Source organism: Scyliorhinus canicula, chromosome 1 (assembly GCF_902713615.1).
Source record: "Scyliorhinus canicula chromosome 1, sScyCan1.1, whole genome shotgun sequence".
NCBI lineage: Eukaryota > Metazoa > Chordata > Chondrichthyes > Carcharhiniformes > Scyliorhinidae > Scyliorhinus > Scyliorhinus canicula.
The window spans coordinates 288,190,181-288,215,084 of NC_052146.1; the positions used below are offsets into that span (position 1 = coordinate 288,190,181).

Below are 24,904 nucleotides of genomic sequence, written 5' to 3' on the forward strand. Positions count from 1 at the left end.
AAGTAATAAGTTGCTCTTAAAGAAGGCCAAGTTAGTTGGATAGTCGTAATTCTGGATCTAAAAGCCGGACCAAGACTTTTCTTCATTGAAGGTCAAACCTGAATGGTTATTTCATGGGGAATGATCCACAGATTTCAGCCCAGATTGAATGAACCACGGGTATTTCCGGGCGACTTTCAGTGAGATCTATTCAGAAATACGCACGGGATCATTAGACAAAGACACAGAAAGCTAAAAGTTTCAGTGCTTTAGTGGGAATTCTGGGTAAATTGGGCCAAATATTCATCCAATTAAAAACAAATAGATCATTTTGGGGTTCATTTAAACCACTTTGAATCTGGATCTGTTTCAAGCTCATTCCATGGAAAATGGTCACTTCCGAATGGAAGGATGACGTCCCACCAGCATCTCTAAACTCCACTTAATCGTTAGTGGAGTTGTGGTGAGGATGGTGGGTCCACAGTCTTCCAGTTGGGTTTATATCTAAACAGTTAATTAGGTCTGTGATTATGTAAGGGGCCTGCGTCAATTTCTACATCTGTCTCTGATGTGCTGGCAGAACCCAAGTATTATGACATCAAACCTATTTTTTGTTTCCTGTCTTGGGGGCCGGTTCAGCTCAGTTGGCTAGACGGCTGGTTCGTGATCCAGGACGAGGCCAACAGCATGGGTTCAATTCCCGTACCGGCTGAGATTATTCATGAAGACCCTGCCTTCTCAATCTTGTGATGATCCTCAGATTTAATCACCACCAGCCCGCTCTCCCCCTCAAAGGGGAAAGACGCTTATGGTCTCAGAGCGACTTTACTTTTATTCCTGTCCCACCATGCAGTTTTGTGTTTGGTCCATGTCGTGGAGAATAGGCTGACGGTATGTATTCACTGATGAGCATTTCAGTGGTGAAGTTATATCCGAGTGTCCGGCTGATCTATTGAGTTGTGCCCTTGTTGGCGGTGGGTGGTGGGGAAGGCATCTGATGGGGACAGACTAGCTCCAAATCCTGGTGCAGGAAGGGGTGCTGGCATGTGCTTAATCCAGACAGACATGGTGGGCTGGTGACTAGCTGATCTGGGAAGAGGAAAGCTTGTCCAAGGACCCTGACAACATTCCAGTGGAGGATGCGCCCATTCAGGAACCAACTTTTGTGACAGATCTTTGAATCTTTTATAATAATCTTTATTGTCAAAAGCAGGCTTACATTAACACTGCAATTAAGTCACTGTAAAAAGCCCCTAGTCACCACATTCCGGTGCCTGTTCGGGTACACTGAGGGAGAATTCAGAATGTCCAAATTACCTAACAGCACGTCTTTCGGGACTTGTGTGAGGAAACCGGAGCACCCGGAGGAAACCCACACATACAGTGGGAGAACGTGCAGACCCCGCACAGACAGTGACCCAAGCCGGGAATCGAACCTGGGACCCTGGCGCTGTGGAGCAACAGTGCTAACCACTGTGCTACCATGCCGCCCACTGAAAGCTCAGCCCTCGATCCTGAGAATGATCCATTCACAGAAAGAGCCAAGAACATGGGGCGGGACTCTCCGACCCCACGCCGGGTCGAAGAATTGCCGGCGGGCCGCGCGAATCGCGCCGATTCTCCGGCGTTGATGGGCCGAGCGGCCGTAAGAAAAGAGCCGAGTCCCGCCGGTGCCGTTCTAACCTGCTCTGGGCCGGCGGGACCTCAGCATGTAAGGGTCGGGTGGCGGCCTTTGGGGGGAAGGGGGGGTCTGACCTCGGGGGGGGGGGGGGGGGCCTCCGATGTGGCCTGGCCTGTGATCGGGGTTCCCCGATCAGTGGGCCGGCCTCTGTGGCTGGGGAGCCTCCTTTCCTACGCGCCGGCCCCTGTGCCATGTTGCGTCGGGGCCGGCACGTTGAAGGAGGCCACTGCGCATGTCCTCGTTGGCGCCGGTGCCACTGCGCATGTCCTCGTTGGCGCCGGCGCAACTGCGTGTGCGCGGATCCCGCGACGCACAGTTCGCGCTGGGATCTGCAGCTGGAGCGGCGTGAACCGCTCCAGCTCCGTGCTGGCCTGCTTTAGGGGCCAGAATTAGCCGTGGGAGCTGCCCGTTCACGCCGCCGTAAAACGTGATGGAGTTTACGACGGCATGGACACTGCTGCTGGATGGGAGAATCCCGCCCTTGGTGTTGAACAAGATTATTGTGGAAACGCCCCATCCAATCCCCCCCCCCCCCCACTCTTTATTTTGGATTGGATCTGCAGCGTGAAAAATTACAATATTCTCAAAATGATTTTATAGAGCAGAAATAGCCATAACGATAGGCCATGTGTGATGGTGAGATGCTGCAGTGGAATGCCGGTTCTGCGTTACACAATAGCAGAGACACCAGTCTAAGTGGAGGTATTGAGAATGCACTGTGTGTGGGCTGCTCCTTTAACACACATCATGTTGTCCCTGTTATAATTTCCAGATGTAAATGAATGTGAGATGATCAGCGGAGTTTGTGGTGAAGCTCTCTGTGAGAATGTGGAAGGATCGTTTCTCTGCATCTGTCCCGATGATATCCAGGAATTTGACCCAATGACCGGGGAGTGCCGTTCCCCGGAGCCTCCAGGTATGGAAAACATTTTTTTAAAAATCCCTGACCTCCGTTCAAACAGCGTAACCTTATCTCCTTTGTGGTCTAATCCTTGGGATACGGAATTGGACAAAGCAGGCTGGAACATTTGGAAGGGATTTGTCTTTGGGCCCTGCGTTCCACATGTTAACACCTAGCTCAGATTCTAATATATAGTTTCACAGCACTTAATAATATCTGAAATATTGTTATGGGTAGACACCTCAGGGTTGCTTTGAGCGTCTAGTGGACGGAATTTACTTCTGTTGTTGTTGGCACTGAACCACTTTTGCAGGAACAGTAAGCTATTCTAGTTTTTGAAGTGTGCCTTTGAGAATGACAGCAGGATCGTTTTGCGTTAGTGTGAAGGGTATCGCTAACATTTCTTACACAGCAAAGTTCTCATCTAGTAGCACCAGTAGAAAAGCTCCAGATGTTGCTCCCTCGCCTAAATGAATAATCCATTCTTGCGAATATAATCTCATGCTCCTGATAAGGATTTTGCATTCAGACGATACCTTAGACTTTCCACCTCCCTTCCCTCTCCCCCAACCCATTAACAGCTCGTCACATTTTCTGTCAACTCGCTGTTCATTTACTGCCTGTGAAAGCCCCCCTTGCAGCATTTAAAGTAAATTGGGATTGGAAGAAGCAAATAGATGCTGTTGGCCTATTGGGCAGGATGTTTTGGAAGGCAGGTTTCTCACCCTGCCGATATCTCACCCCGGCTGATTCTGGCTACCCCACAGCCATTTAAGGATCAGCAGGGCGCTGATCGGGTTAACGGGAGACCTCCGCCCCGATCTGGGGGGTAAGCTCCTCCTTGGAGAGCTACCAGCCAATCAGTTGGCCGGCAACCCTGCAGTGCCAGGTTCGCGCAGTGGCCACTGCTGGGATTACAGGCAGTCCCCCCCCCCCCCACAAGGAGGAGTGAATGGAGGCTGTTCTTCAGGTAAATCGGGGGTATCAGTGAGGCCTGGTTGGCAGATTTGGGAGACTGGGTGGGGGGAGGGTTAAAGGGTTATGACTTGGGGTGGGGGGTGGGGAGGTTGCTTCTGATGGGCATGGGGAGCCCCCCCGCCCCCGCAAGGAGGTAGCCCTCACCCCTTGCTCGACATCAGCCCATGCAGCTAACGTTGCCAGGCTATCTGCTTGGCCTAGGTCTCCCCTACCACTGGTAAGGTAATTGTGGGGGTCAGGATGAGGTACCAAATGGTCATTAATTAGCTGCTTAAGGGCCTCAATAGGAGCATGATGGGTGGGCTGCCCAGAGCCTCCACTGCCATTATCCCCCTCCCCACCACCGTGATAGGTCGTACATGTGCAGAAGGGTGACAGGATCAAACCAACAGAGACTGAGTGGTTCAGCTTCCATTCCTTCCTTCAGTAAACCTTGTCCGTACTGTTCTTCACTCAACTAGATCCCACAGCTCAACTTGATTGAATCTAAATGGTACACATGCTACAACCAATAGCACTATGAAAAATCGAAAGCCGGAATTAGGGACAGGGTCGTTGATGTGGCTTTTCAGACCACAATAATTTGTGTGATGTATGTTGTGAAAACTCGTATGTGGTGTTACAAAAACACTACATTGCAAGGAACAAATAGAGACTTGCTTGGTGACGAACATTCAAAAATCTGAAATGGGAGTGCAGTTCATACTTGTGCTGTAATTATTTGGTGGAAAATGGCAGCTGTGCCGTTTGTGAAGCAGCTGTGGCTATCTTCAATCTCGGCCTAGGTGGAAGGATGCAAAGGCACTACAAAGGGAAGGTGTCAGAGCCAGCAGCGGGTGAGACAGTGATTTATTATGCTATGGTACTGGATTTGCTGTTCACGATATGGGCTTAATTTGTAGCCCCCGCTGGGAGCAGAAGTGGAGATGGGTGGGTACGGAATTCCAGCCCAGCAAGACCTGGAGTTTTCCAGTCAACCTACCGGTCCCCGTAGGCAACAGGGGACAGCTTCCCAGCCTGGTGATGGGTTCCTGGCCGCGGTCCAGGACATCTGTGGTCAAGACAGGCCAAGAGACCCTCCCTGCTTGAGGGGTCAGCAATAGCCACAGGCCACCCGGCAGAGGGGGGGTCCTCCTACCTCCCCCACCCCACAGTAATAGCAAAAGCCATCTTTAAATTTTAACACAGTTGGCCTCCATTTTGGGGACACCCTCTCCTAAACTTAACTGCCACGCCATCCTACTGCTGGATGGCCTCTGATTCCCCCCCCCCCCCCCCCCCGGCTTCACAATGAGTGACTGCTTCCCACACAGGGTGGGCGCCTGATTCCTATTTGACCCTGACAGTGGGATTGATAAACTCCCAGCCAACATCCAGTCCCTGGCCATGTCTGCATTGGAGAGAGTAAATGCAGAATGGCTGACCCGTTGCAGGACATCCAGTCAGTCTGTTCGTGTGCCTCTGAACTCCCTGTCACTGACCACTTTAATTCTTTATCCCACCATGAATTGACCTCCCTGTCCTTGGCTCCCTACATCAATTCCAGTGAAGCTCAACACCATAGCTCGAGGACCTGACCTCATCCCGTACCAGCCTCCCCAGACAGGCGCCGGAATGTGGCGACTAGGGGCTTTTCACAGTAACTTAATTGAAGCCTACTTGTGACAATAAAGCGATTTTCATTTTATCTTCCAAACAAGACTCTTTGCTGCTCTCTGGCCATAACATTGACTTTGGCAGCTTTGGGCGAGCTCATTTTGTGTCGGGCTTGGGAATATAGAATGGATGTATCAGCCCTCTGGGAATGGGACAGGGAGCAGATTGGTGCTTGAATGGGGACTCCCTCAATATGGGGTAGTCTGTAGCTTCATATCAATCTGCCATCATCTTACAAATGACTACTTAACTGTCTGCTTTCACGTTTCCCTCAGAACTAATCTGTGTCGCTTTACATGCTCCCTGGGCCTTGTCTATGTGGCTTATTTCTCTAATTTCTCTCACCTTGCTTCCTTATACCTTATATTGATATCACCTTGGTTATTTAACCCCCCCCCCCCCCCCACATTCTCCCCCTAATCACTTTATAATTCTTTATTTTCTGTGTGAACATTTCAACTTTCTCCAGCAATGTTGAATGTTCGCAGCATTATCTGTTCAGGACGAGAAATTAAACCTGATCTGTCAGGCTGTGTATATGTTCAGACCTTTAAACCTGCTGCATCAAAGTGAATCGTTGTACCAGCTAGCCGTCTTCCTGTTTTCCACATTAACACTTACAGGTAAACTCTATCCCCCCAGCGTTCCTAATGTTAAACTGTACTCAAAGGCAGCATGGAGTAATAACTCTATAACAAATAGAGGCAGCATAGGGGGGAAGTGAAGGCCTCAGTCTGGGCCCCGATACGGGGCAATCACTGTTTTGCACTGGGGAGAATGGATGGTGGATTTGGGAGTTAGCACAGGGCAGGCATCAGACAGATTGGGGACCTATTCCTTGATGGGATGTTCGCGACTCTGGAGGAGCTGGAGGGGAAGTGGAACCTCCCCCTGGGAACGCTTTCAGGTATATGCAGATCAGGGCATTTGTTAAGCGTCAGGTGGCGGAGTTTCCGCGGCTGCCGCCAAGGGGGGTGCAGGATAGGGTGCTCTCGGGGACGTGGGTCGGTGAGGCGAGGATCTCGGCAATTTATCAGATGATGCAGGAAGAGGAGGAGGCCTCAGTAGAGGAGCTCAAAGCGAAGTGGGAGGAAGAGCTAGGGGAAGAGATTGAGGATGGAATGTGGTCGGAAGCCCTGGAGAGGGTGAACTCGTCCTCTTCTTGCGCACGGCTCAGCTTAATTCAGCTGAAGGTGCTGCATAGGGCGCACATGACAGGGCCCAGGATGAGCTGGTTCTTTGGAGAGGAAGACAGGTGCAGGAGGTGTTCGGGAGGCCCGGCGAACCACACCCATATGTTTCTGGGCATGTCCGGCATTGGAGGGGTTTTGGAAGGGGGGTGGCGGGGACTTTGCCTGAAGTGGTCGGGTCTAGGGTCAGGCCGGGCTGGGGGCTCACGATTTTTGGGATAGCTTCAGAACCGGGAGTGCAGGAGGGGAGAGAGGCTGGCATTCTGGCCTTTGCGTCTCTAGTAGCCCGGCGCAGGATTCTGTTACAGTGGAGGGACACGTAGGCCCCCGAGTTTGGAGGCCTGGATCAACAACATGGCTGGGTTTCATCAAGCTGGAGAAGGTTAAGTTTGCCCTGAGGGGGTCGGTACAGGGGTTCTTTCGGTGGTGGCAGCCCTTTCTTGATTTCCTGGCGAAGGGGTAGAGGGTGGTCAGTCTCAGCAGCAACCGGGGGGGGGGGGGGGGGGGGGGGGTGGGGGCTGGTTAAGGGGGTTTGTTTTCGCAACGGTGGGCTTGTTATTTTCTTCTTTCTTGTATTGTTGTTTGTTATTAATTTATTATTCTGTTTGGGGGGGGGGGGGAGTTCTTTTCTTGTTTCGGAGTAGAACCACACCTTGTCTACTTTAACTGTGGGGAGAAAATTTGTTGTTGAAAAACGTGAATAAAAATGATATAACAAATAGGAGCACAAGTAGACCATTCAGCCCCTCGAGCTTGCTCCACCATTCAATAAGACCATGACTTATCCTCAACTTCAACCTCACCCTCCTGCTCACATCCCTCGACTTCCTGAGCACCCAAAAACCTATCATCCTCGGTCTTCAAACTCCTCACCGGCTGAGCATTGACAACTCTCTTTGTCAGAGAATTCCAAAGCTTCACAACCCTCTGAATTAAAAGTATTCTCCCTCGTTTCTTTTCAAATTGTGACCACTTATCCTTAGACTATAACCGGCACAGTAGTTAGCACTGTTGCTTCACAGCACCATGGACCCAGGTTCGATTCCCAGATTGAGTCACTGTCTGTGCGGAGTCTACACACTCTCCCTGTGTCTGCTTGGGTTTCCTCCGGGTGCTCCGGTTTCCTCCCATAAGTCCGAAAGACGTGCTTGTTAGGTGAATTGGACGTTCTGAATTCTCCCTCTGTGTATCTGAACAGGCGCCGGAATGTGCCGACTAGGGGCTTTTCACAGTAACTTCATTGCAGTGATAATGTAAGCCTACTTGTGACACAAACAAAGATGATTATTATTAACCGTTAATTCTAGACTCTCCAGCCAGGGGAAACACCCTCCCAGCACCTATCCTGTCCAACTCGTAAGAATTTTAAATGTTTCAGTGGGATCACCTCTCGTTCATCTGAACTCCAACCATTGTGAGCCCATTCTACTAGTTCCCTCTGTGTAAGACACTTGTGCACGCTTTGTCTGAACACAGCTCATAGCTGCTAAGGTAAGAGGCCCTGAGACCCCCCCTGCAGAAATCTCCATTTCAACCTTCGCTATATTCAACATAGGAAGTAAACCAGTAATGGCTCTTTATCATTTCATCTGATAAGAGCGTTAAATTTAACTGCGGTTGAGATGAGTCTCTCATGCTACCAGGCACATCTTGCGATATGTTTTGCTGATGATCATTTTGCATTTTATTTCATGCCTCCCCAGAGCCACATACATGCCAGCTCACTAAATTCAAAAAGGCTGACACAGGCCCAAAAAAGCTGACAGCTTGGAAACCAGTGTACAACTGGAAAAAACCCCAGCCCTGAATAAAGGTTTAAGTAGTAGCTGCTACTTAAAGCGATTGTAAAAGTCAAATTTCTTCCTGTTCCATTGGAGTTTTATTCATGTTTTGAGATCACATTGTACAATTCGGTTTGCTTTTTAAGGAAAACTTAAACCCAGTGGTCTCACTTACGACATGTAGAAATAAATGCCTGTGATGTGAGCAGTGAGGGACAAGGACCGGCCTTGAAAACTTAACAGCCCATCGTTTGTATTAGAAATAATATAACATCATAAATAATTTGAATATTGCTGAAAATTCTGGGGCTGGTTTAGCACAGTGGGCTAAACAGCTGGCTTGTAATGCAGAACAATATAGAACAAGGCCAGCAGCGCGGGTTCAATTCCCATACCAGCCTCCCCGAACAGGCGCCGGAATGTGGCGACTAGGGGCTTTTCACAGCAACTTCATTGAAGCCTACTTGTGACAATAAGCTATTATTATTATTATTATTATTATTAAAACGGAGATATGCTGTTGAAGCTTTTTGTCTTGCACTCACCAGGACATTTCACAAGAATACCAGTAGTAAAGGGAGCAACAATTTATGCTAATGAGAAAAGAGTGCTTATTGGTTGGCAGGTGGACTGGTAGAGGTGTTGGCATGGAGAATGCACCGGGGAACAGTTAACAGCCAGGTTTTGGGTTCCAATTCAAATCAGGCAGGTCCACTCTGGTCAGGGCATTGCCACGGGGGAAGGGTGTAGGGAATGGCTGTCCGCCAAGCTTTTGTTTGGTTGAAAAATAAATAATTATAAATCTATGAAACAAAGCTCTGATAGTGTTAAGTTTATTTCCTGGAGACATCTGGCTCCCCACAAATATTTGATTCTTGGTACTTACTAAAGGTGCACCTTCCACAGCGGGTTCGCATTGAGATACCAGTGAATCAATCCCCCCTCTATCTATCTCTCTCTTTGCAATATATATCTGTGGTCACCTATTGCAAAGGGTAGGCACATGCAGTGGGCTGCTGGACAGATTTCCGTTTGCCAGTCAGGGAGGTGAGAGGGGACTCAGAGAACGTCTCTGCCCTCTTTGGTAATGTTCAACTCAAACTAGCCAGGCATTTTGCCCGTCCAGTTCTGGGATGCCTTTCCCTAACTCCGCATTTTCCCTTCTGATATGACTTCAATTATTCCTGCTATTTTTGTAATGCAGCTTCAATGAAGTTGCTGTGAAAACCCCTAGTCGCCACATTCCGGCGCCTGTTTGGGGAGGCTGGTACGGGAATTGAACCCGCGCTGCTGGCCTTGTTCTGTATTGTTCTGCATTACAAGTACAGTTTGCACCTTCTCCCGTGTTTGCACCTTCTCACCCAGCTGCGCCAGTTTCCTCCCACAGTCCAAAGATGTGCAGGTTAGGTGGGAATCCAGGATAGAGCAGGGTAGTGGGCCTAGGTAGGGTGCTCTTTCAGAGGATCGGTGCAGACCTGATGGGCCGAATGGCCATCTTCTGCACTGTAGGAATTCTATGTTCTACATGTCGCTCAATAGGTTGCCCACACTTTCGATTTTTGATTTCTTTGTGTTCGTTTATACCAGTCCATAAGCTTAAAAACATGAAACGAGGTTCTTAATTAAAAACTAGATGGATGAAGCAAAGGAATAAATATATCTTGGACATTCATGTTACAAATTCCTCTTGGAAAACAATTTCCAAGTGTGTGCACATTGGGTCTCTATTATTTAATCTCTACTAGATGATATATGGTTACATAACCACACCTTTTCAGTGGGATGTAAAAGATTTCATGGTACTATTATGAAGAAGGGAGGGATAATCTAGAATCCTGACCAACCTGGTCATTACCACATTGCTATTAATGGGAGCTTTTTGTGCACAAATCGCCAGAATATTTGCCACCTTCATTAACTGTAATGCAGTTTTGAATAAACTTGAGAGGTGCTATATAAATGCAAGTCTTTTCCGGTATAGATAAAACTGTCCGAGTGGTCGGAGACCCATCTTTTTCCTATTATCAGAGTCTGTCGGAATGAATATTTCAGAAATGCTAATCCTGGCACAGTCCCAGATTGATGGGTCAGTTATGTGGCAAACTTCATTTTTGGGAGTGCGATTGAGAGCTGGGAGCCCCCGCATTGCGCTGCCAACTTAACTTTGTTTTTCAACAGTAGAGTTTTAGTCAACTTTCAAAGGCTAGTTAATTCCTGTTGAGAGTCGATAGAAGGAGTTGGTGGCACGGTGGCACAGTGGTTAGCCTGCTGCCTCACAGCACCATGGACATGGGTTTGAATCTGGCCTTGGGTGACTGTGTGGAGTTTGCACCTTGTCCCCGTGTTTGCACCTTGTCCCCGTGTTTGCACCTTGTCCTCGTGTTTGCACCTTCTCCCCCAGCTGCGCCAGTTTCCTCCCACAGTCCAAAGATGTGCAGGTTAGGTGGGAATCCGGGATGGAGCAGGGTAGTGGGCCTAGGTAGGGTGCTCTTTCAGACGATCGGTGCAGACTCGATGGGCCGAATGGCCATCTTCTGCACTGTAGGAATTCTATATTCTACATGTCGCTCAATAGGCTGCCCACACTTTCGAAATTTCAATATGCAGCTGTCCATAATTCTGCTATACCCATTTGAGTTGGTTTCAAAACCTCTTGCTTTTAAAAAGGTCTACAGGCAATATTGTAAAATTAGTTTGTCGGAGTCCAGGGCTATAACTGGCAACAGCCTCACTACTCGGCCCTGATCATCATCAGTGGCATTCTTTGGGCACAGAATCGGTGTTGGTAAATGCAGTGGCAATGTCAGTGATGTCATTGTATGTTTTAATCAGTCGATCAAAAGAAATTGCAGCTTACGTACGAACATGCAAATTTACATTGTAAAACATATTGACGTTTGCTAAACAAGTCTAAGGCAAAATCTATCAATGGGAGACATTGATGTTATACTAAACTCTGGTTTAGTTACTGAAAGAATTTATCCTGGGTGATGCTGAAGCTTCTAGAAAGAATAATTCGGGAAAAAAATTAATTGTCACGTGGACAAAATCGGGTTAATTATGGAAAGCCAACGCAGATTTGTTAAGATCATTAGCAAAAGGAGTCAGTGGTGACAATGAGGAAAAAAGTAAACACAGCTGCCGGTTAGTGATCTGGAGTGCCCTGTCTGAGAGTGTGGTGGAGGCAGCTTCAATTGAGGCATTCAAGAGAAGGAAGAACATGCAGCCCTACGGGGAGAAGGCAGGGGAGTGGCACTGGGTAAATTGCTCCTTGTGGAGGGCGGGCGCAGACATGATGAACCAAGTGTCTTCTTCCGTGCTGTAACCATTCCGTGATTCGACTGAGGGTTACGACAATGTGTAACTAGTTCTGCATTTCTCTGGATATGAGGATAGCACTACGGTTAAATAAGTCATTCATGTAACACAGTGATTTATTTGGCAATAACATTCACAGAAGGAGCCTTACAACACCGGGTTAAAGTCCAACATGTTCGTTTCAAACACTAGCTTTCAGAGCACTGCTCCTTCCTCAGGTGATCAGAAGGAGCAGTGCTCCGAAAGCTAGTGTTTGAAACAAACCTGTTGGACTTTAACCTGGTGCTGTAAGACTTCTTACCGTGCTCACCCCAGTCCAACGCCGGCATCTCCACATCATTCACAGAAGGAGCAGAGTAGGAAAACAGGGATAATTCCACGTTAAGTTAAGTGGCATTTTATTGGACTCAGCCTTTTATTTGCCTCGGGCTAACAATAATCCAGCCATCACAGAAGACAGCAGATGAGTCAGCCTAGTCGCTGAATAAACCAGCAGGGTGTTGAGGGACTGTACCCCCATCATGTCTGTTAGGCATCTTCAGTACAAACACATTACCCCAGCTCCCTTGGTCCAGTGGATTTAGGGAGCGAGCAGCTGGTTTATACAGATCAGTGCGGCCTTGAGTTTGATGGCACTGAGTTAGTTAATCTCTGGGTGGTGGCAGAGAAGCTACAGTTCACCAAGGGAGACTTCGGTTAGAGTGGTGAAAATCAGTAGGGAGTTCCCATTCCTGATCGCTGTCCAGCGATCTCTGTTTGATGAGAACATTGCAAACTGACCTTGAAGCTTTGTTTGGCTATCCCGTGTAGAAAAAAAAAGGTTCAAATAACTAAGTGTATAAGGGAGTGTTGTTTGAATGCTTGACCTAAAGCAATTAGTAATACCAATAGGAATTTCAAACCTCAGCATTTCAAAGATAAAAGGAGAAAAACAGAATAACTGAGCAATGATGTTCTATTCCATCACAGGCATTAGACACAAGGTCAACAGTTTGGAGTCTCTTCACTGCCTCGGAACTGGGTTGCGGCCCGTTACTTGCTGTGGTAGTGGTTCTAATGTGGGACGGCTCCCTGGCAGGGTGGTGGAAGCAGATTAGATGGTAACTTTGCAAAGGAACTTGGACAATTATGTGAAAGAGAAAGGTTTCAGAGCTAGGGGGAGAGAGCAAGGGGTGAGGGATTAATGGGTCAGGTCTTTCAATGAACCGACAGAGGCATGAGGGGGCTGGATGGCCTCTGTTTTGTGTCGTGCAATTCTATCAAATACTGTTTCAGAATTCCCCAACTGTTTACGAGCATGATGCCTGAAAATTCCTGGAAGTCACTGAACCCACGGAAGTGCGGCCGAGGCAGGACTTCTGCCTGCCAGTCTATCCTGGCACAAAGATTGTGATCTTTGGAAGTAAAGAGCACAGGCAGCGCCATTGTCTCTGCAGCCCACCCCGGGCAACTGTCCAATGGGATCCAGGAATTTGGATCAGCCTTGGTTGGGGGGGGGGGGGGGGGGGGGGGGGGGGCAGTGGTTATGTCGCTGGACCAAGTTTCAGAGGTCCAGCTAATATTTCAACAGCAGCTGGTGGAATTTGAATTCTGTTACGAGATCTGGAATGCAAAGCTAGTCTCAGGGATGGGGACCTTGAAAATATCATCAATTGGTGTAAATAATACCCCCATCTGGCTCACTAACGTCCTCCAGGGTCGGAAATCTGCCATCCTTTCTCGGTCTGGCCGACAGATCCACGGAAACCTGAAAAGGCCCAGCGAGCCATTCAGCTCAAGGGCAGGAAGGGTGGGCGACAAATGCTGGCCTTACCGGTGGTGTCCACATTCCGTGAAAGAATGAAGAAAAAAATACGGGACCCTCTTCGGGGAAAGTGGCACTTCCCCCCCCCCCCCCCCCCCCCCCCCCCCCCCCCCCCCCAGTCTAAATCATGGTTAGCTGTTTGAGAAGTCCAAGGTGCACCTAATCTTTTTTAATTTAGAGTACCCAATTCTTTTTTTCTAATTAAGCGTTAATTTAGCCAATTAACCTAACCCTGCACATCTTTTTGGGTTGTGGGGGTGAGATCCACGCAGACATGGGGAGAATGTGCAAACTCCACACTCCGGACAGTGACCTGGGACCTCAGTGCCATGAGGCAGCAGTGCTAACCACCACGCCACCATGCTGCCCAGCTGCACCTAATCTTTGAGAGACTTCACTGTATGGTAAAATAATTAGTAGCCCAAATGATTTCAGTTGAGGACTAGCTAGGATGAAGTAGTCTGCGTAAATATTACTCGACAGGAAAATGTGTAAGTGCTGTAGTGAAGCAAAAGGTACAGTAGCTGGAATTTTCCATTCTGGAGCAAGTTTGGTGGTGGGCCCGGAAGTGGGAGCGGTTCGTTGGGAGGTGGGACGGCTGTCCATGTTCGATCTTGTGCTGTTCAGCGAGGAGCTCACTGATCCTCGCATTTGGAGCCAGCAGGAATTTGTGATCCCCGCCATTACCTCATGGGGTTGGAGATCCAGGCGCCACATTTAAAGGGCACCCAGGCAGCCTGACCTATTCCCTTCCACCTTTGTTCTGCCACTACGCCACCCTTAGCTGCTAACCCACCCTTAATCATCCTCCACTCATCTTGCATTGCCACCACTTGCTCTCAAGTACAAGCTGTCATTTGCAGACGCTTCTCAAAGATGACAATGCAACGATGACTCCCTGTTAGTTGTGGGAGAAGCCGAGCTCACCGGGATTACCCCACTTGTGTGCAGTCTTAAAAATGAATGTTCTAATTTCCTAATTTAGAAGGGGAGCTTAATTCCTGACATTGTTCATAGGGAAGCTCCTCGATCTGCCTTTAACCCCACCTCTGGCCTCCTGAGAACCTAACTCCTGAAGTTCATCCCGTCGTTGGGAAACTGATTTTTGGCCCAGGCCAAATTAGGTTCCTTGCCCGCTATGCTTCATGGTGGGATCGGAAGATTCCTCCCAGTGAAGCGCATGGCCGAAGGAAGGAAGCCCATCGTGCTTTAGCTGGAACAGTAAAAGAGCATTTGCAGTAACGAAATAAAGAAATGCATGAAGACCATAAGAGAAGAGCATCATCGCAATGGGAGCTTTTGTTGAATGGTTCAAAATACAAACATTTTCTTGGACCATTGGACATGAAAGATGGTGTGGAATTTTGCAGGTATCTGTAATCAGGATTAGCCACTTTCCTGTCGATTTGGGTAACGTTGCACATATGGAGGCTTAGACTGACCAGGACAGGTGCAGGTTAAAGGGTTCAATAGATATGGGGCATTGTGAACAGTAATTCATTGAAATGTAATCATGCCAAGTTTCATTGAACATTGTGTGCTTTCTTTCTCCAGTACTTGAACAGACCGAAGAGAAGAAGGAATGCTACTACAATCTAAACGATGCCCACTTCTGTGATAATGTCCTGACCTCCAACGTCACGAAGCAGGAGTGTTGCTGCACCCTGGGAGCAGGCTGGGGTGACAATTGTGAAGTGTTCCCCTGTCCGGTGTTTGGCACTCGTAAGTTTGCGTCTGTGGTGGGGATGTCTGGTTGCAATGCAATTGTACGTGGGTTTGATGGGGAAACTGCCCTCTCTGAAGTTCCTTGTGTGTTTGCTGAGGGCGTGTTATTTACTCTGCATAAGAATTGATGAACTTTTCTCTGTGTGGCAAATCCATGAAGCTGACGGCTAGATCAGTAGTGAAGCCCCCCCCTTTCGGCATAGCTCAGCCACCCCACACAGCTGAACCTGGACATTAGTCATCTAGCCTCAGTTTGGGTTATTAGTATAACTTAATGCGATATGTTCCCCTGGTGGGGTCCTGGATGTGTCTGTCTCAATAATGCATTCTGGGCTCAGCAAGCCATTGAATGGGACTGTGTGTACTTTGTATCCCAGATACTTCCTTGGACACCAGGAATGAAATGCACAAGTACCGGGGCCAGAAGACAAGGAGGAGGGCAGTGATGCTTACGTGTTTGAGAGATTTGAATATCACCTCTGCTTTCTATCCCAGTTGGGTGCAGTGCCACTGAAGCACTAATCGGGCATTCCATTCACACTATGAGTTGGATACCTAAATTGAAGGATAGTTGGAGCGACTGCTGGGTAAACGTCCATTGTGTGCACTCTGGCTTACAGCCTCTCTTGAGCTAGCCAATCATTTGGGCATATGGAGTGTGCCTTGGGTGTGTTGTAGGCCGAAGACTTCCACACCCACTTTGCTGAGGAGCAATGACCCGAAGCGCACCAACAGATTGGCTACCTGTTCTCCTATTGTTTCAATATGAATGGATAAACATGGCTTTGATCTGAGATCCACTGATTCTCGGATTTTATGGGGGCGAAGCTACAAATGTCCAGCTATCTGCAAGCGCAGCGTTTTCAAACAGCAGTTAATCCTCCACGTATCGAACACTAATTTGTTTTTAAATGCTGCTGTGAAGCATCTTGGGACATTTCATGATGCTAAATTGCTGTTCCTTGTTGTTGCATAGTCAGCATGTGGAGAATATTGTGGGGTTTTTTAGACCAGGAAAACTTGTATTGAAGAGGATAAAGCTGATAATGTCTCAGCTGGTTATAAGTGCACTTGTAACTGAGCAGCAGTGAAAGATCACAAAGGCCCTCTTCACCTGCATAGATTAGAGGCACGATTTAACTAAATGGGAACAAAGTCCCATAGTGAGCGCATTTAGCCGTGATTTTCCCGGCACCCACAGTGCAGAGAAACACAATGCTATTAAACATCCCTCAGGTTTGATGGGAGGGCCTCAGTGGGGCACGCATGGCCAAGGCTGCATATAAGCCAATTTTGTGCACTGAGGAACTCCACTCGCTGGAATTCCTTAGTGTAGCGGGATATTGGGATGTCATTATTAAACGGCGTCCTGATCTCTGGAGCCCCTGACCCCCCACAAAGCCCCAATACACTATGAGGCCCAGGCCCCGCCCCACACCCCCTCCAATGTCCCTGCAAGGCACCCCTGGTCCAATTGCCGCTGCATGGAAAACGCCAGCTTGGCACATTGGCAGTGATCCCCTGGGAGACCCCCACGAGTGCCGTTCTGTCTGGTCCCTGTTTGTGAAGACCGGTACTGAATGGCATTTGCCCGAGGATTCCGAGGCGAAGGGGATGAATCCCAACGTCTCGTGTGCCTCACGAAACTGCACATTACAGTGAGACTGGCTGTCGCGCTCTAATATGCAGATTTTCCAAAAGGTGATCCCACCTACAATGAGCAGGATTCACATTGCAACGTCTCGCGAGATTGCGTTAGATCTCGCAAGGCGTTGTGAGCCGGATAGATCCCGGGAGCGGGGTCTCCACTTTGTCCGCCACATTGCGCCGTGGCTCACTGCTTTGTGGGCGCAGAGTGGCTGTTCGATCGGGGCCTATATCACAGTGTTATATTTTATGTTACACGTACCATACAGCTTGATGTATAAGATAACATTTTCTGCCAGTTGCCCCAGGCCTCTCTTTAATTAACTTTTCTATTTTATTCCTTAGCTGAATTCGCTGCCCTGTGTCCCGAGGGAAAAGGCCTCATACCTAATGGAGACTCAGCCTTTGGAATCAGTGGACATAACTACAAAGGTCAGAATTGGACCATACATTTCAACAGCACGGTAGCATAGTGGTTAGCATCAATGCTTCACAGCTCCAGGGTCCCAGGTTCGATTCCCGGCTGGGTCACTGTCTGTGTGGAGTCTGCACGTCCTCCCCGTGTGTGTGTGGGTTTCCTCCGGGTGCTCCGGTTTCCTCCCACAGTCCAAAGATGTGCGGGTTAGGTGGATTGGCCATGCTAAATTGCCCGTAGTGTCCTAAAAAGTAAGGTTCAGGGGGATACGTGAGTTTGTTGGGTTACTGGTATAGGGTGGATACGTGAGTTTGAGTAGGGTGATCATTGCTCGGCACAACATCGAGGGCCGAAGGGCCTGTTCTGTACTGTTCTAAATTCTAAATAACATGCATGACATGACATCAATAGGCCGACGTGGCAGCATTCTAGGTTAAGATGTCGTCAACATCATTTTCAGTTCAAAACAAGGTAGAAACTAAAGCATCACAAGTGTTACTTGAGGCGTGGGTTGGATTGTTGGCTCAGCATTCCTCGGAACATACACTGCTAAAATTGATATATGTTATGTAGGTAATCAATGCTTGGAAAGGATTGGGTACACTAAAGCATGAGCAAATGAAGTTCAGATAATCTGACTCAACTTGTCCTCTTAAGGAGTCACACTGTAACAATCACAGGCATCCAAGTGGATACCTGTGCTGGGAAAATCGGGGGGGGGGGGGGGGGGGGGGGGGGGGGTGTACCATGCTGTAGCCCAGTCACCAACTTGTTCTCTTGAGAGCTGGCCCATGCTGATGGCAGGATAACCCCTCCAGATCCAAGTTCTGATCCCATTCAGGTCATGGTCACCTCCCTCCTTCAGTGGCCTCGAGTCTACACCCATTACACTGTTGAGTACACTATATGTTGGTGAGTGCTTCACTTGCATGGCTATGATTGAGGCGGGGCTGTGGAGCAGTTAGCTCCGTTGGTTGGACATCTGGCATGTGGATCAGTTTAACGCTAAGAGCACGGGGTTCGACCCGAACCCCCCCCCCCGCATTCTGGGTTCGGCAAACTTGAGACCCGCCTCCTCACCCTACCGATAGTAAGAAGTGACGGCACTTTGGCCTGGCCCAACAAATAATTGGCAGGGACCTGATTTCAGACGGAGAATCCGGGGATAAGAAGAAAAATGTGTGCAGATGCCAACCAAGTCCATCAATTCACACATCTGAGTGTGAAACACTTTCTCCTTCAACATACCTTTAGCCGGATATTTTCAGGCTTGGTAATCTCGTCTTCTGGTTTTTGGCAGAAGAACTGCACCTATACCCAATAGGCCATTTAAAAAGAATGGATCAGACTGATTCTTTTTCCATTGAATCCTTTGCCTGTTCCATGGTTTGATGGCTGAGTGAGGTGTTACTATGCTCATACCTCATTGTCCAGTAGTTTAAGGAGCAGTTACACACGTGGCTGATTCCTAAAAGGTGTTGGAGCAGTGAGCCTGACTCTGTACACGAATATTTACCTCAGGATTGTTTTTCTTCCCCCTCACACACACACTGTTTTCCTCTTTGGGGAACAGTGGGGGGCAGTGGTAGAACGATTCCTGAGCTGATTATCAACCTGTTAAACCAGGTTACAAACACGCCTTCCTTGGCCAACAAGTCCTGATGTTGGACTTGGAACCGGGGACTTTTGGTCCAGAGTTAGGGGCGCTGCCACTTTGCCCACAAGATCCCCTAGAATCAAGATGTAAATTGGGGGGAATACATTATCAGTCAAGCAACCGGTTTACAAAATTGTATTAGTGTTGCTAGCATCTAAAATCATTCAACTGCATTGATACACTGGAATTCACAGATCAGAAAAAGAACTGAGCCTTCAATAATTCTCCTGGACATTGAATCTGTCCCGGTTCCAATTTTACATTTAAAGGTTTGCTCTTCTGCAAATTTCTGTTGGATGTTTTGTCGTGCAGGCTAGCATATTTGCCCATGTTTAAAAGCTCTGAAAATGGCAAAGTGAACAGGGGATTATAAAGGCCAGACCATGTCAGTGTAGACAGAGCTGATTTATGCTTCACTAACTATAGGAATGAGTCCTCTTTGAGTCTATTCAAACATCCCAGTGTTCGGCTCAAATAGAATCCAATCAGTCGCTTGGATCAAAAATAATACAGCTTCTCAGAAAAGCACAATTGGGTATGTGGAGGAATTTACAGCTCTGCTTTAGCATATTTTTAGATGTGCCAACAAAGCTTAGCTATTCATGTGCAAGTCTCTGTGCATGTACAATTTCAGCCGTTGGCAACATCTCATTACTGGTTCATACAACAGGTGTAATTCTGCACATTCCGTATCCTTTCATCGGACTTGTGGATTTGGCAGTGGGAACTGCACTAGATTTGCTGCCTAGTCTGGAGGGGGGAGCTCCTGCCAATGGTAGAAAGATAAAATATCCTGTTACCTATTCAGATAGCTGAGGCCACACTGTTCATATTTCACCTCCGAGATGAGGGGCGGAATTCTCCGACCCTCCGCAGGATCAGAGAATCGCCCGGGGCCGGCGTAAATCCCGCCCCGTCATGGCCAAAATTCTCCGCCACCCGGGAATCGGCGTGCCCCCCACGCCGATCAGCGGGCCCCCCGCGGCGATTCTCCGGCCCACGATGGGCCGAAGTCCCGCCGCTGTCAGGCCTCTCCCGCCGACGTGGTTTAAACCACCTCTGTGCCGGCGGGATTGGCGGTGCGAGCGGAGTCCTGGGGGGGGGGGGGGGGGGGGGGGGGGGGGGGGGCGCAGGGCGATCGGACCCCGGGGGGTGCCCCCACAGTGGCCTGGCCCGCGATCGGAGCCCACCTGTCCCGCCGGGTAGGGGAGAATTTCGCCCGAGTTTCCTGCCGCGCATTTGCCCCATCACGAAAAACATCCATTTCCATATCTATAATGCCTCTCAACTTTGCCCCTGTCCCAGCTCATCTCCTGCTGAAGCCCTCATCTTTGTTAGCTCCAGACCTGGCGGCTATTCCAATGCACGGCCTCCCACTGTTCACCCCCCAACTCCCATCAGCTTGATATCAGCAATAACTCTGCCGCCCTTGTCTTGATTTGCCCAAGTCCTGCTCACCTCATTTCTGAGGCTCTCTGTCCCACAAATTCTCATCCTTGTTTTCAAATCCCTCCTCCGCAGCCTTACCCCTCCCCATCTCTGTAAGCTCCTTCAGCCCCACAACCCGCTGAGATTTCTGTGCTCCTCCAATTCTGGCCACTTGAGCTTCCTGCATTATACACAGCACTGGTGGCCATGCCTTCAGTTGCCTAGGTCCCAACCTCTGGAATTCTCTCCCTGTGCCTTTCCAGATCTCTACCTCGCTCTACTCCTTTACCATGCTCCTTGAAGCTTGCCTCCCTGACCAAGCTGTGGCCACCAGCTATAATATCCCCTCGTGTGACTCAGTATCAGATTTTGCACAATAGCAGTCTGCTGAAATGCCTTGGGCTGCTTTATTATGTGAAAGGCACTACGTAAATGTAATTTTGTTGTTCCTGAGAGTTGGCACAGAGGTCGCAGAATTCTGCCCTTTGTTGGATAGGCCTAACTGGCGATTCTGTCCTGCCAATCTCAGCGGTCCGCTGTGGCATTGAGCAGAGGTTTAGGGGGTAATATGGACTCTGGTGTCGGTGTGAAACAATACTGATGCAGCCACTCAGTATTCCCCTCTTCTGATCTGCACTGAAGCCCATAGGAATGAAAATCAGTGGAGTTGTCTCAATGTGGGGGCAATTCATAATGCTTTGCAGTACCAATTTTCACAATCACCCAAAATCAAAACTACTTCCTTAGCCTTAAATTTCTACAGGAAGGCCAAAAGGAGATAGACACCCCCGGGCCGTTTGTCTCCCGGCAGCTGTCTCAAAACCTCATTGATTAAAGCCCGGAAGCAGACCAGCTGCACGATCTGCTTGGCCTTTGGAGACTGGCAACAGAGATGAGAGTAACTACATTTAGCCTAGATTATCACAAGCTACCCGAAATTGTCCCGTGTAAATGTCGTTTCAACAGGCGCTTGAGCTTCAGTGGTCAGAGAATAGCACTGCCAAAACCTGGGGATTCTGCTTTTTCTGATGTGTATTGTTTCCAGTGCCAGAGGTGCAAGAAAATCATTCTATCCTGTTGGAAGAGTTTGAGGTGCAGGGTTAAGAAGCCGTCACAGCAATGGGCCCACCTCATTTTGATAAGCTGTGCCCGCTTACATACATCGCAAACCTTCCCTCAACCTTTTTGTCCTTCAAATCTTCCCGGTTATCCTTTGAACCGTCTCATGGAGATTTGTTGGTGGCGTTTGTTGGGAAGCTGCAAGTACAATTCAGGACAAGCAGCACAATTACATATAAGGAAAAGTTGCATTTAACAGCGATACTTGTGGTGACATCAGTCACATTATGGGCGGGGCTTCCAGACTTCCCGCTGGCGGAACCTTCCCGTCCTGCCGACGGCGGCCACTCTTGCCCCAGGTTCCCCAGCAGGGGAGAGTGAATACAACGGGAAAAAAAACTGAAAATACTGGATAATCTCAGCAGATCTGGCAGCATCTGCAGAGGGACAGGGTGACTCTCTCAAAGCTGTGACCAAGAGTCATCCAGACTCAAAACGTCAGCTCCCTTCTCTCTCCACAGATGCTGGCAGAACTGCTGAGATTTTTTTTTTTAATAAATATTTTTATTCTCCATTTTCACATTTTCTTCAGAATTTACACCCCCCCCCCCCCCAATAAACAGTAAACGGTAACGAATACAATGTCAAACCCCTTATTAACAACAACGATCCCATCTTCCCACCAACCCCCCAAACAACGGCCCACCTGACAATATAAGCATCAAATAAAACTAAATCTCCCAAGGTGGAAAAAAAAGGAAAAAAGAAAAAGGAATCAGGAATCGCCGATGGTCACCATTGACATATACAGTCCACACCCCAATATCCCCCCTAATATTCAGTGCTATCCAATCCCCAAAAGAGTACCGTGAATGACATGAATTGTAGACACCCCCCTCCCTCCCAGACTCCTCCCCTCCACATCCTCTTGTAAACTCCTTCCTCCAACCTCGGTTCCTTCCCCCAACTTTTCACCCCGGCTAGACTCACTGAAACCTGTTCTACCAGGCTCCGATGGCCGCAGCCCTTCCCCGTACCTCACTCCTGTTCACTAGCCGGCTTAAACTGGCCAGCGTGGAGGCCCCCGCCCGGGTCTCCTTACCCCCTTGCCCGGTCCCAGGAAAACCAAGAAATCTCCTTTAGCAAACAACCCCCGCACACACACCCAAGCCCCAAAGAACCATCATTGCAATCTTCCCTTGTCCAAATATATACAACGTCGACTCATTTAGTACATACACCAACACGCAGTGAAAAAATAAAGTTACATGAGGCTACATCGGTACACGACCATTTCTCAATTCTGCCACAGTCTTTCTGCCTTCGCAAACTCTTCCGGCTGCTTCCGCCGTCCCGAAATATCAGTCCTTGGATTTGTAGGTCACCCTCAACTTAGCTGGATATACTATGCCGCACTGCACCATGCTGATATACAGTGCCTTCTTCACCCGGCTGAAGGCAGCCTGCCTCCTCGCCAGCTCCACCGTAAAGTCCTGGTACTGTATATGGTATTCCAGCTCCAGCCCACTGCACCACCCGCTTCTGCTTTGGCAAGCACAGGACTTTCTCCTTCACGCTATACCTACGGAAACACAGACTTACGAGTTACTACTCTTGGCGGCTCACTCGCCTTTGGTATCGGCCTCCACGACCAATGAGCCCGATCCAGTTCATATCAAGAGATTGTCCCCCTCCCCCAATAGCTTCGCCAACATCGTGGCAAAATACTCCGTCGGCCTCGGGCCGTCCACCCCTTCAGGCAGACCCACAATCCTCAGATTCTATCACCTCATCTGTTTTCCAGGTCGTCCATTTTGGCTCGCAGACCCTTGTTGGTCTCTATCACCCTCCGCAACTCCTTCCCCATCGAGGTGAGTTGATCACTGTGCTGCAATAATGCCTCTTCCACTTCCTTCAGTGTCTCACCTTGCTCCCGCACCTCCGCCGCTGCACTTGATACCGCCGCCCTCACCGGGGCAATCGCCTCCTCCACCAGCATTTTCAATACCGCCCCCATCTCCTCCTTCATCGCTTCCATGTGTTTTGTAAACTACTTTTCAAGTTCCACAACCATCTTTTCTTTAAAAAAATAATTTTTATTGGAATTTTTTACAGAAAATATAAAAATATAACAAGCAATAATATGCAACTAACTGCCCCATAACACCCACAAATCCCCCCAAACCGTAACATCACATGTATCACACTCCCCCCACCCCCCCAACAAGAAAACTTAACCATAAATTAAAATTAAATAAATCAAATTTAAATAAAATAAACAAACATAGTCATTGTGTCCCCCCCCCCCTCCCCCCGGGTTGCTGCTGCTACTGTCCCCATACCCTATCGTTGAGCCAGAAAGTCGAGGAAAGGTTGCCACCGTTTAAAGAACCCTTGCACCGATCCTCTCAGGGCGAATTTGACCTTCTCTAGTTTAATGAAGCCCGCCATGTCATTGATCCAGGTCTCCACACTTGGGGGCCTCGCGTCCTTCCACTGTAGCAAAATCCTTCACCGGGCTACTAGGGACGCAAAGGCCAAAACACCGGCCTCTTTCGCCTCCTGCACTCCCGGCTCTACCCCAACCCCAAAGGTCGCGGGTCCCCATCCTGGCTTGACCCTGGATCCCACCACCCTTGACACCGTCCTCGCCACCCCCTTCCAGAACTCCTCCAGTGCCGGACATGCCCAGAACATATGGGCATGGTTCGCTGGACTCCCCGAGCACCTGACACACCTATCTTCACCCCCAAAGAACCTACTCATCCTCGTCCCAGTCATGTGGGCCCTATGCAGCACCTTGAATTGAATGAGGCTAAGCCGCGCACACGAGGATGAAGAATTTACCCTCTCCAGGGCATCAGCCCATGTCCCGTCTTCGATCTGTTCCCCCAGTTTCCCCTCCCACTTCGTTTTCAGCTCCTCTACTGACGCCTCTTCCACCTCCTGCATGAGCTTGTAGATATCGGATATCTTCCCCTCCCTGACCCAGACCCCCGAAAGCACCCTGTCACTCACCCCCCTCGCGGGAAGCGAAGGGAATCCCTCCACCTGCCGTCTAGCAAATGCCTTTACCTGCAGATATCTAAACATGTTTCCCGGAGGGAGCCCAAATTTCTCCTCCAACTCCCCCAGGCTCGCAAACCTTCCGTCGATAAACAGGTCCCTCAGCTGTCTAATGCCCGCTCTGTACCATCCCTGAAATCCCCCATCCATGTTCCCCGGGACGAACCTATGATTCCCCCTTAACGAAGCCTCCATCGAGCCCCCCACTTCTCCCCTATGTCGCCTCCACTGCCCCCAAATCTTGAGGGTAGCCGCTACCACCGGACTCATGGTATACCTCGTGGGAGGGAGCGGACACGGCGCCGTTACCAGGGCCCCCAGGCTCGTATCCCCACAGGACGCTCTCTCCATCCGTTTCCATGCGTCCCCCTCCCCCTCCATCACCCACTTACGCACCATCGACACGTTGGCCGCCCAGTAGTACCCCAAGAGGTTGGGCAACGCCAGCCCCCCCCATCTCTACCCCGCTCCAAGAAGACCCCCTTCACCCTCGGGGTGCCATGCGCCCAAACAAATCCCATGATGCTACTGGTCACCCTTTTAAAAAAGGCCCTAGGGATAAAGATGGGCAAGCACTGGAAGAGGAACAAGAACCTCGGGAGAACCGTCATTTTGACGG

The 24,904-nt window shown here is 49.2% G+C and overlaps 1 protein-coding gene across 7 annotated transcripts in view; it reads left to right on the forward strand.

The window, feature by feature from the left end:
- ltbp1 (latent transforming growth factor beta binding protein 1) overlaps positions 1 to 24,904 on the forward strand; it is a 424,359-nt gene that overhangs the window by 336,702 nt on the left and 62,753 nt on the right. For all 7 annotated transcript variants that reach the window (XM_038814844.1, XM_038814856.1, XM_038814865.1 and 4 more), the window contains 3 exons: positions 2,433 to 2,576; positions 14,843 to 15,010; positions 17,006 to 17,092. In XM_038814844.1, the coding sequence (XP_038670772.1) occupies positions 2,433 to 2,576; positions 14,843 to 15,010; positions 17,006 to 17,092 (399 nt within the window). The remainder of the gene's footprint in view (positions 1 to 2,432; positions 2,577 to 14,842; positions 15,011 to 17,005; positions 17,093 to 24,904) is intronic.